Genomic DNA, 12,077 nt, shown 5'->3' on the forward strand with positions numbered 1-12,077 from the left:
AGAAAAAAGATATGCTCCTTAAATTTCTGGATCAAACTCCCATTATATCTCCACATGTGCTTGTCCAGTGAGCTCTTCCTGGAACATGGCTGCCTTATATTCCTCTTACACTCTCTGCTTCTTGAGCAGGAAGCAGTCACTCCATCAGCTACTCTCAGCAATCAGCAATCAAGATATACCCCTTGAAATCAGTAGCTATTCGAGAGATTACTTTTTTTACTCCTCTCAGCTAAACTCCTTAGAACAGTTTCTGTGATATTCTTCCTCCTTTTCCCTAATGAGTTTCATGGCAAAATGATCTTTGTTCATTCAGTAAAATATACAAATTTTATGATTTAATTTTTAACTTTAAAAATAATTGGATTCCATTTAAAAAAATCAAATTGGAAGGAAAGGTATTGCTTTTTTTTAAAAAATATGCTGGACTAAAGAACACAATGTGGAGAACAGAAAAATCAATATTTCACTTAAATGCTATACAGGACAATCATACTCCTTTAGTTGATGTACTTCTATGTTAAAGGCTCCAATATTTCTAAGATCTTTCTGGAAGAAATGAGATGAGCCACATTTGAATCTTTCTTTTCCTTAGCTGGCTCAAAAATATGCTTCCTATTGGGGAAATACTTTAGACTACCTCAAGGAAAGATCATGTTTTGCTGTAGGGTGGAATTATGATTTGGGATCACTTCAATCCAATGAAGTACCACTTTTGCTCTGAGTATACATAGTATTTTCTTTATATATTGAATTAGTATTTCAACAACAGAAATGCAAACTCCTTAAAGGAAGAGAAATGTTTCTGTAACAGTTAGAGAGATGGAGAATTGAGAGAAATCTGATCAAAATTCAAATGGAATGCACAAAGACTGAAGGATAGCAGTCTTTATTGTCTCAGGTAGCTGTTAATAATCTATTAGGTTTTTGTTCTGTGTTCAAATTTGCCAACTATTAGCAGAAATTATCATGCATATAGAGGCCACTGTATATGAATTAGCTGAAGACAGGAACAAAATAAACTATAAAAATATCTAATAGAGGAGACAATTTCACAATTCAAAACGCACTGACGATGTCTTCTCGAATGGTAACGAAACATCTGCAACCAAATTGCCAAGCTCGGAGCTCAAACCAACAGCCTAACAATTTCACAAACCTAGAAAACAGATGCTGTTATGATGTCCCTTTAACAAGATGTTTGTAATCACTTGAGAAGTGGAACACATCCAGAGCTTTTCCCAGCGAAGACCCAATTGTTGGGGGCAATATGCTGACTGTAAAAGCTTAGAGAGGGCTGTAAAGCACTGTGAAGCAGTATATAAGTCTAAGTGCTATTGCTATAAACAGCTGTCATGGGAATGAGTGATTCTGAGTTTCAATTCTGCATGGTTTGATGATGTTTCACTCCTACAACAATGAAAATCCCCAATGTATTTGCTTATTCTGTTTTAACTGTAGTTTGCTATGATGCCTGAATCTGGGCATCTTTAGGTACTGTAGATGAAACACGTCTAATTCAGCCTGAGCTACATCCGTAATCTCCCAATCAGAATTGCTGAGTTCATGTTATGAAATACTGCTTAGAGTCTCTGGGTTTGTCAGTCTATACATCTAAATAAATAGGCATTTTGAATTGTAGAAGAAAAATGGCTGTTTGATGGGAGTTTTTAAGGTATCAGTGGAAATTTTTAGAGCACAAAGTCTGTTAAATAATAACACAGGAAATTATTAGAGACTGAACATAGAACAAATCTGAAAATTGCCAGAGGCATAGCTATTTCTCTGTACTAACTGTTGATGATATAATTCAGTTACAGGTATTAAACTCCATGCTGAGGTCAATCTGCCTCACTTCTTCCAATATTGCACTTCTACAAGTGCTCATTAATGTGTCTGCGGAATGGATTAGAACATCTGAAGATATATGTACAGAATAGAAGGTTTTAAAATCTAATGATAGCTAACCATTCATTGTAATAAGACAAATATTTCCTCTCTCAATTTATGTCAGTAATGTGGAATTTATTGGATTTTAAATGAAAAAAGAAATACCAATAGTGCAAAACAATTTATTTTTGAGATTGTTATAAAAGGTCTGGAGTTGCTGATCACATATACTGGCTACAAATATATGTAATTGTTAGATGATAATGTATTTTTGATATGGTTGTTCATGGTAAAGTGTGCATCCCCTATCTATTTGGTCAGAAGCCAATGTCTAAATAACCAAGTTGGAAGTGGATCAGGAAAAAAAGAATTTTAAACTGCCCCAATACTTTTAGATCCTGGATTTATATTATTTTGAAAGACTCCCCTATGCTAACATGCATGTTAATGAATTTAACTCAAAATGAAACTCTTTTTATTACCCATTCCAGATCTGAACAACTGGGCAGTTTACAATAAATGCAAGCAAAAAAAAAAACCATTTCACAATAAAAAAAACATAATTATAGCCACATAGTGCCAGTCAAATGGGGCCAAAATGTTTGGAAAAGAGCTGCTTTAAATTGTTTTTCAACTATTAATAAATTTGGGTTATTTCTTGGGTGAGGATATAACTGAAGCATAGACTATCAGAGACATGTGTCATTTTTCCTACAGTTCACTTTGAGACTACATGTATTGCTTGTATACAAAATACAGAACAATTTTACAAGCTTATTCTTTAAGATTCCTCCCATTATTCATATTGTCTTTTACTATGACAGACTATAATTGAGAGGATGCAAAATCCACTTCTTTAGATTTCCCAAACTGAAACACTTCACATCTAACAAGACAAGACGATGGCTTGGCCAACTCAACAGGATCCGGCTAGAAGAGTTCAACTCAATAGTGTAACCAAGTGAGTTTATTTGCCAGATACATAGAATATTTTTCATAATGCCCTATAGATACTGAGATTCACACTGAACCAGTTCCTTTAAAGAGGGTTACTATCTGGCTCAATTATCACATGAGAAGAGTAAAAAATACCTGAAAGGAAATAGCCTTTCCTGCTTTCCTGCTAGTGTGACTCTTGCCAGGTAGCTGTGTATGGTGGAATGGCAGAACTTTGAATTGGCCTCCCAATCATGTAATGAATCAGCCTTTATAGTTGTTAGATTTACTGAATATCCCGTTTTTCCTCTATTAGTGTGCATCCTTTCCCAAGTTTTGCCAAAATAACTCAGTGAGGTGGATTTGATGGAGAGGCAGTCAGTGGCCCAAGGTTAATCAGTGACTTTTATGACTGAGAATCTCTCGGGTTTTAGTACAATAACTTAATCACCACACCACAATAACTAATTAGAGTGTGAAAGGTTATTTTGGAATACCTACCTTTTTTGTTAGGGAGTCATCTGAATCAGAAGGCATTCTGGTTGATACATGAAACATTACTTCAACCATAGAGGTAGCAAAATATGGAGTGGTCAATCCAGTGCTTTTGTTTTTCTGTAGTCCTCCCATAAAACCACAATGATTTGTTAGGTTCACCTAAAATAAAAAGTCATTGCAACATAAAGTATCTGTATAATATAAAGTAGAGATTTTTTGGACTAGGTCTAAAGGATACGAAATGGAAGGAGGAGACATGTACATTTGTTCATTGCCATTAATATTTACTGACTCCATTCAAAATCAAGATTATTGATTTTTTAACAACAAATATTTCGGGTTCACAAAGCTAAAAAAAATTAGCCCAACCTAGTTAAATCTATATAAATAATTCTACTCTGCCACAGAATTATTCTTAGGCACATGTTTTGCGGTGGTTAGATGGCATACCTAGCACATGGGACTCCCAAAAGTGAGCTGATCTACATTAATCCCATCTATTGTTATTTCCAGTAGCAATTGGAATGGTAATTTTCAAGCATACTACAGGTAGTCCTCGACTTACATACAGTTCATTTACTGACCGTTCAAAGTTATGTTACTGAAAAAAGTCACTTATGACCGTTTTTCACACTTATGATCATTGCAGCCTCCCCATGGCCATGTGATCAAAATTCAGACACATAGCAACTGGCTCATATTTATGATGGTTGCATGTCCCAGGATTAAGCAAGCACCTTTTTACTTTCTTACAAGTAGTGTCAATGGGGAACCAGACTTACTTAACAACCATGTTATTAATTTAAAAACAGCAGTGATTCCTTTATGGCAAGAAAGATCGTAAAATGAGGCAAAACTCACTTAACAAATGTTTCCCTTAGCAACAGAAATTTTTGGCCTAATTATGGTCTTAAGTTGAGGACTACCTGTACTCTCATACTGGTGGTTTGACTATGACATTTTAGTAACCAAAATTAGGCTCAATGCAGTGGACACTGGAATTGTGAGTGGGAAAGATCTGTCGTTCAGAAATAACATTTCCTCTTAATAAATGGAGCTCTTCTAAAGAGAACAATTTTAAACAGGTGCTAGCTAGGATTTGATGTTGTTCCTAGATGCAAAAGAAGCAGAGCTGGTCTTCCTATCACCAAATATAGAACTGGCAAATTACACAAATGTTGAAATGTTTATGAAAATTTCCAACATAATCTCCAGATTCTGTAAGAATAATTGTGAAACTAACACATGTCCCTGTTCTTCCCACCATTCAAAAAGAACTTGGCTTTTAAGAAAATCACATGCATCACAAACCCAAGTGATGTCTATTTTTTCTGTTGATAAAAGTCTGTTATGACAAAAAAAATCTGCTTCAGATACATGATAGGAATGTTAACCACCTTCTTATAAGTCCTATAAGCAGCTTGTGAAATAGAATGATAGTTTTTCAGACTGAAAGAATAACAGAATAACAGAGTTGGAAGGGACCTTGAAGGTCTTCTAGTCCAAGCCCCTTTCTAGGCAGGAAACCCTACACCACGCCAGACAAATGGTTATCCAATATCTTCTTAAAAACTTCCAGTGTTGGAACATTCAAAAATTCTGGAGGCAAGTTGTTCCACTGGTTAATTGTTCTAACTGTCAGGAAATTTCTCCTCAGTTCTAAGTTGCTTCTCTCCTTGATTAGTTTCTACCTATTGCTTCTTGTTCTATCCTCAGGTGCTTTGGAGAATAGCTTGACTCCCTCTTCTTTGTGGCAGCCCGAGATATTGGAACACTGCTGTCATGTCACCCCTAATACTTCTTTTCATTAAACTAGACATACCCAGTTCCTGCAACCGTTCTTAGTATGTTTTAGCTTCCAGTCCCCTAATCATCTTTGTTACTCTCCTCTGCACTCTTTGTAGAGTCTTCACATCTTTTTTACATTGTGGCGACCAAAACTGGATGTAGTATTCCAAGTGTGGCCTTACCAAGGCATTATAAAGTGGTATTAACATTTCATGTGATCTTGATTCTATACTTCTGTTTATGCAGCCTAGAACTGTGTTGGCTTTTTTGGCAGCTGCTGCACACTGCTAGCTCATATTTAAGTGATTGTCCACTAGGACTCCAAGATCCCTCTCACAGACCACTATTGAGCAAGGTACCACATATACTGTACCTCACAAAGAAATCTCAAATTGTTTCTAATGTTTCTAATTATTAAATAAATGCTGTTATTTAATACATCACAACATTTGAAAAAATAAATGAATTGATTAGATTGGGATGAGATAGAAGTGTACCTCCCAACCAAGACCTGCTACAAAATCCTCATATGCTTGGCTTCCTCCAGTGTTAGTCAGGATGGAGTGTTTATCTTCTTGTCCCTCAGCAACATAAAATACTGCAATTTTGTGTGTCTCTCGGCTGTAAGACATATGATTGCAATTATATAAGAATATTCTCTGACATCACTCATAGTGGACATATAGAAAGGCTAATATAATTTCCTTCATTCTAAAAGGAATTGAAGGAGATTTCAGTTTTTATTTATACGTGTCTTTGCTTATTTATTTATACTCCTAAAGCAAAGATCATTTAAAAAAAAACTCTCTTCATAATATACTGTATAATCAAAATTATGTACTTTATTATACTATAGAAATACTATTTTTGATTATATAACATTTGTAACATTGCAAAAATAAGTTTCACAATTTTTTCGGGGGGGGGGGGGGGATAACGTGAGAAGCCATATCTTAGCTTGGTTTCTAAATGTTTCAAATCAGACATTTTCACTACTATATCTTAAAATAGGTCAATGCTAAAATTCATATGCACAGAAGACTGTAATTCCAAAATTTGTTTGCATTCATACAAACAAGTTTTTTTCCCCAAACAGCAATAAAATCTGGCAATCTGCAATATTTTCTCCTGAAATGGCTGAAAATAATCTTTAAATTTGCTCTAATTGGAAGATATGAACACACATATATTAGCAATATTTTCACAAGTTATGGAGTTATACCTTTCTTTCATTACAATTAGTTATAAGCTTAAAGACCCTATACACTTCATAAAAACTGACCTTGTGGCCAATAAAGAAATACAGTTCTCTGGTTGAAATAAAGCTCTTCTGAAATATGCCTTTTTTTTTTTACATTTAGCCCTTGATTAATGACTGTAATTGACCCTGGCAATTAAGGTTGTAAGACATGATGGTTGTAAAGCGGTCATCATGTGACTGACCTGATTTTATTATCTCTTATGCAATGGTCATTAAGGAAACCCACTGTTTGTTATGGGCCAGTTTTTGCTGGTAACTGGAAGTGAATGCTAGTTTCTGTCAAAAATATTGTAAATTGCAGTCATGTGACTGTGAAACACTGCAAATGGCTGTAAATTAGGCCAGTTGCTGAGTGCCCAACATGCAGTTATATGATTGGGGGTGGGATGATGTTGAAATGTTAAAACCATCTTAACTATGAATGTCTACTAAATGGCCAATTGTAAGTCAAGGACTACCTATAAGCTGACAGAAATACGCTGTGCTTCATATCTAGTCGCTTCCATTTCTGTTAAAGCATGAAAGAATCATTAAAGAATGATTCAGTTCAAATGTTAAGAATTAACATTAGCTATTTTATGTTTTTAGAATGTAAGAGTTCTAATAAATTAAATAAGATTGTATTAACAGAACTATAGGCACTGGCAGATTTGTGCTAAAAACAATTACTAAGAGGCAAATCTTTTAATTCATTTTTTAAATAAAAATGTCTATTGTCACAGAAATTGGAATATCTTATAACAATTCGAATTCTACATGATTTTAAAAAGTAATGACATTGAAGTGCAATTTAAAAAAGGAAATTACCACACGTAAAAATTGCTTATAGCAGATAACTTGCCATTGTCTTGAATCCAAATTTCGAAGTTCTCGAAGTAGTTTTTCATTTTTTTTCAGAAGATGAAAGCTTCTCCTAAGTAAGGAAATTTAATAAAAAATGTTTTCATTATCTGTGTAGAATGACAGATATAGCAAACAATTACACCTTTTCATTTCGATTTATTATCTCCTACAGTTTCCTTGCCTTTTGAAAAATCTTTTCACATAAAAAATGAAAAGATCTTTATTTATAAAAAACACACACAAACTTTTTTTTATCCCCGATAATTTTCTGAATCCTTATTAGGGTCTTTACTGTAATTCTTACTCCATTCCACTTCTTTAACCTGGTGACTTGAACAACATTTCCCTTGGAACATATAAACCACTAAACCAAACTGGCTCTCAAATTAGGACTAGAGATTTGGGAATATTAGGAGGCATCTAGGAAGGCATCTTTGAAAAGTAGATAGGATTTTGATGATTCATTAATACATTATGGCATATATTTAGCTGTTCCTCTTCTATAATGTGTCATAATACAAACAAAACAACACCACTATCCTCCTACAGTTGTGTAGTAATTTACATTATGTACACTCATGGCTAAGAAAATCTTAATACAGAAGTGAGAGAACATTTGGATTTAATTTCATTACATCCTTGTCTTGTTTAGCGACTACAATTTGTTCCGTGACTTTGTCGTTAAACAAAAAGGTTGCTAAGTGAACATGTGACACAGAGAGAGGGGGAAAGGAGGGAGAGATGCTCTGAAGATCACTAGTTGCTGCTCTCTCATTCATATAATGTTATCTTCATACAGAGCCCTATGCCTGACAAGATTTTTTTCCCTTTTTACCTCCTCTCAAGGTGGAGAGACTGCTTAAACAAGCTTTCTCTTCCTGACCTACCTTTCTTGATAACATAGCACTTCCCTTTAAAAAGTGCTAGTGATAGGCTACCTCTGTAACCTTAATTAGTTCATTAAACCTTCTGTCCAGCTGGCCTTCTGCCTGAAATTGACGAAACCTTAATCAGTTTAACATTGAAAAAAAAAAATTTGACCCCAAAATTTTGGTTGTAATTGTACACATTGATTTTTATTACTGTTTATTAATATAGAATTTGCAAATAGTTGCTAACTGAGATAGTTGCTAAACGAGGAGTGGCTGTCCTGGAAAAAGAAGATATATTCTGCTATTGTTTTTAGTAGCAGCATGTATGTCACTTAAAATCTCTCTCAGTTCTGAAAAAGATCAAATTATGTTGATTTTAAGAGCAAATAATATTATCATTTACCTTTTATCCCAAGAATTCATTCCAAGAATACTAAGGAGTAACCTGCAATAGTAAAATGCCGAATAGGGCTTTTGTGGAATTGGTTCATCCTGCTCCATAGCCTTCATATTTAAGTCACTGAAGTGCTTTTCAATAAAATCTCTCTCTTCAGTGTCCTGTTTAAGGATTGCATTGATTACATCATTTTCCTGCTTCTCTGACACACAGATAGGCTGAGGAGCAGGTATATTGAGAGACACACCTGTCCTCTGTAAACACTCAGGACTAGTGATTCCCACATATTGCAAAAGCTCATCAAGAGCATCTTGTTCATCCTTTATAGTATCCCATGTTGGCACAGTGTCTCTAAGTCTTCTTTTTAGTGGAAGAGTAATTCCATCCTTTACATACATTTCTTCTATATATGCAGGAGGTTCTGAGGCATTTTCTGATTTCTCTTGATGGGGCAGTGAAAGCATAAAAGTGGTTGGTTCACTTAGGCCACATAGAGGGGGAGGCCCATACATGATGGCAGAATCCCAAGAATATTTCCCAGACAGATCCCGCACTATAATTCGGACGTTTGAATTGGCTGAGACAAGTCCAGCAGACAAACCTCCTCCAGGCATGTTCTCTTCGGCTCTTATCTGTATACATGAAACTAATGTGGTATTATTTAATACAAAGAACTGGAGATTGGGGTTCTCAAAAAGCTCAGGAGAAAGTTCAAGGTTCTCGCAGAAAGGATTGTCATTATTTTCACATACTTGACTTGTTAGCATAGCAGGCCCCCCACTCATTGGATAATGGCCTAAGTGGTTTACCAGATGAGCTATCACAGTACGAGCCGCCACAGAGATCAGTCCTTGTTGCATATGAGATTTTACTGAAAAACACAAAAACAAAATTCAATACTTTAGGTTTCACTCCTAGCAATGTAAAATGTAATTTCTATCTGTTTAAATGTTAATGGACTCTGAAGAGATGCAGTATGACTTGCATGGCACCATATTCACAAAGTGCTGTAAGAAAAATACTGGTAACGGCAGATAATATGCATTTTAATTAAAATAAAAACAATTATTAAATGATAATGATAATATAAAAAAGTAATTTTACAGAGAATACAGCTTTAAAAATACAAATTGTAAAAATATTTTAACACTTCAACAGCATAGAGAAATGAAAAATATGAACAGAAGCTATTAGCTTTCGTTCTTGAAAAAGAGCAGGCCACTGTGGGGATTATGGCAAATACAGAATGAAGACAGAAGAAGCAAACACTGTCAGCACGTTACGAAGGAAACTGATATTTCACAGCTGAAATGATACTGAGAGATATTTTCTCATAGACAATACTGTTTAAGAAAAATTATGACTATTAATAGTTCTAATAAATTAATTTCATTTTATGGTATGTATGTATGTCGTTGAAACGTCGCCAAGATACTCTCAATCTTACCCGGGAAAAGACCCGAATACACCAAAACCCGCATACCTGTACCCGTGAAAATCTATGAGAAAACACACACACACACACACACACACACACACACACACCCCAACATAAATAGTTACAAAGAAAAGTGCTTGTTTTTAAGAAAAGAAAACAGAAAAGAAATAATTACAATCCTGAGATTAGGTTGAAATCCTGAACATGTTTTGCTGGGAGTAATTTTTACTGAATTTACACTAAATAAATATGTTTAGATTTATACTGTTATTCATTAGAAGACTTTAATAATTTTTCTACTGAAGCTAGTTAATTATAATGCTTTGAATTAATATTCAAAAAATTGATTGGAATGACAGCCAGTTGTGAATTAATTACAATATTATTAATATATTAAAAACAATAATTCTTCTAATCCTATTTTCTAATAAGCACAAATCTTTATGCTAAAAAGAAGGCTTGCATATTCCCAGAGCCTGAAGCTATAGAACAATCCAAATGGTGTCTTCATTTAGATTTGAGAACGAACAGGCAGATATTAAAAAACATGACTCTTTAATTTTATTACGGACTTTAGAAAAGCTGTTTTCAAGGCAGAAAACTAGCACCTGGCAACTATAGGCCTCAAGCCATTATATAAATATAGAAACACAGAGAGAAAGAGATATACAGATACCCCCAGGTTTAAATTTTATGTTTTTTTTTCTTGACTATGAGATTCTCAGTGGGAAGAATGGCTGACATCTATGTACAGAGTTATTGTAAAAGATGAGTGTAGTGCCATAATGTGTGTCCAAACTTGGTTCTTCTAATCCTCATAGTGCCTTTTTCTTTCAGTACAGTTTATATAGCATATTTTGTGTTGTAACTAATTCATTATCTGCTGACCTTTAACGACAGTTGCCTCATAGTGGAATCAGCACTTGACCTGTAGTTTCCTCTTTTTCATTAATATTAATTCTGAGAACTTGACATATTTATGAAGCTATGGATTTCAACATTGTACTGAATGGCTTTATAGAGTTCTTAATATTTCCTTATAAAGCAGGGGTATCAAACTCACATCGTTACATTGGCGTCACGTGACATATCGTGATTTCCCCCCTTCACTAAACCACGTGGGCGTGGCCAGTGCGTGACGCATCCGGTCCCTGGGGTGGGAGATTGATAGCCCTGTTATACAGTGTAAACATTCTGAAGCAACACAAGCTTCAAACAAGCTTTATTTAATATACTTCCTATTTTTGCCGGATTAATGACTTAAATCTGAAAATAATGTATCTTTTTTGGAGAATAATAATATTGTGATAATGTTTAAGAAACTTATTTTTGTAGGCCAAAATAGCAACATTTCTTTCTGACATAAACAAATTGGACAAAGTCTTAAAATAAAAGGAGAATCTTAGGAAGTGAGAAGAAAGACAATCAAAGAATTATATTAACACTGTTGTGTACCAAATATAATTTAGGTCATGCTTTTTGATATGAGCTCATTCACAACAATCAGCTTTGTATCTTTTAGAATTGTAGGCTGCTGTGGAAAATGAAAATTACTGAAATTTTAATATTATTAGGAGTACCAAAATTGACAAAATATATACTGGTCACCCAACCAGGTTTGTCAGGGATCTTTTTAAAATAGGTTATTAACTTACCTAAGACAATATAATAGAAGGGGAAAAAAATCTCATTTAGGATTTTAAAAAATACCCAGGACTTACTCCTGTGTGGAAATGCACAAATAAAGGACAGCAATGCTGGTGTTTTCTCCAATAGATACTAATTTAAGAAGAGGCGGAGGGAACTATTCAAGGTTGTCTTTTCAAATAGGCAGATTAAACAAATCACAGAGTATTTGCTGTGAACCCATAATTACACATTATTACAGCATACAAAAGCAGTAAGGCACAAAAACCGGCTGCAATTCTTTACCCTTGCAATGTAACATGTAGAGGAAATTAATCTTGGCAACTAGTTTAAATATTAGCTTTGCATAATATGTATAGGTGAAACTGTAATTAGGAGGGAATGAATCCTTTGGTGCTGCTTTCATTCTGACCCTGCAGATGATTACTCTTCACTAATAAGACCACAGCCATTTGACAAAAAGCCAACTACAGTAGCTTGCTTCACTGCTCAGTAAATTTAATAATTACC

The 12,077-nt window shown here is 34.5% G+C and overlaps 1 protein-coding gene across 6 annotated transcripts in view; it reads right to left on the minus strand.

Annotated features, from left to right (window-relative positions):
• Window positions 1-12,077, minus strand: part of RALGAPA1 (Ral GTPase activating protein catalytic subunit alpha 1) — a 130,786-nt gene that overhangs the window by 34,183 nt on the left and 84,526 nt on the right. For all 6 annotated transcript variants that reach the window (XM_014071096.2, XM_014071097.2, XM_014071098.2 and 3 more), the window contains 4 exons: window positions 8,489-9,353; window positions 7,212-7,283; window positions 5,607-5,730; window positions 3,325-3,480 (listed from right to left, as the gene is read on the minus strand). In XM_014071096.2, coding sequence (XP_013926571.2) covers window positions 3,325-3,480; window positions 5,607-5,730; window positions 7,212-7,283; window positions 8,489-9,353 — 1,217 coding nt within the window. The remainder of the gene's footprint in view (window positions 1-3,324; window positions 3,481-5,606; window positions 5,731-7,211; window positions 7,284-8,488; window positions 9,354-12,077) is intronic.

This window comes from Thamnophis sirtalis, unplaced genomic scaffold (assembly GCF_051295495.1).
Source record: "Thamnophis sirtalis isolate CommonGarterSnake01/CBP01778 unplaced genomic scaffold, rThaSir2_p1.2 scaffold_1, whole genome shotgun sequence".
In the NCBI taxonomy this organism is placed as follows: domain Eukaryota; kingdom Metazoa; phylum Chordata; class Lepidosauria; order Squamata; family Natricidae; genus Thamnophis; species Thamnophis sirtalis.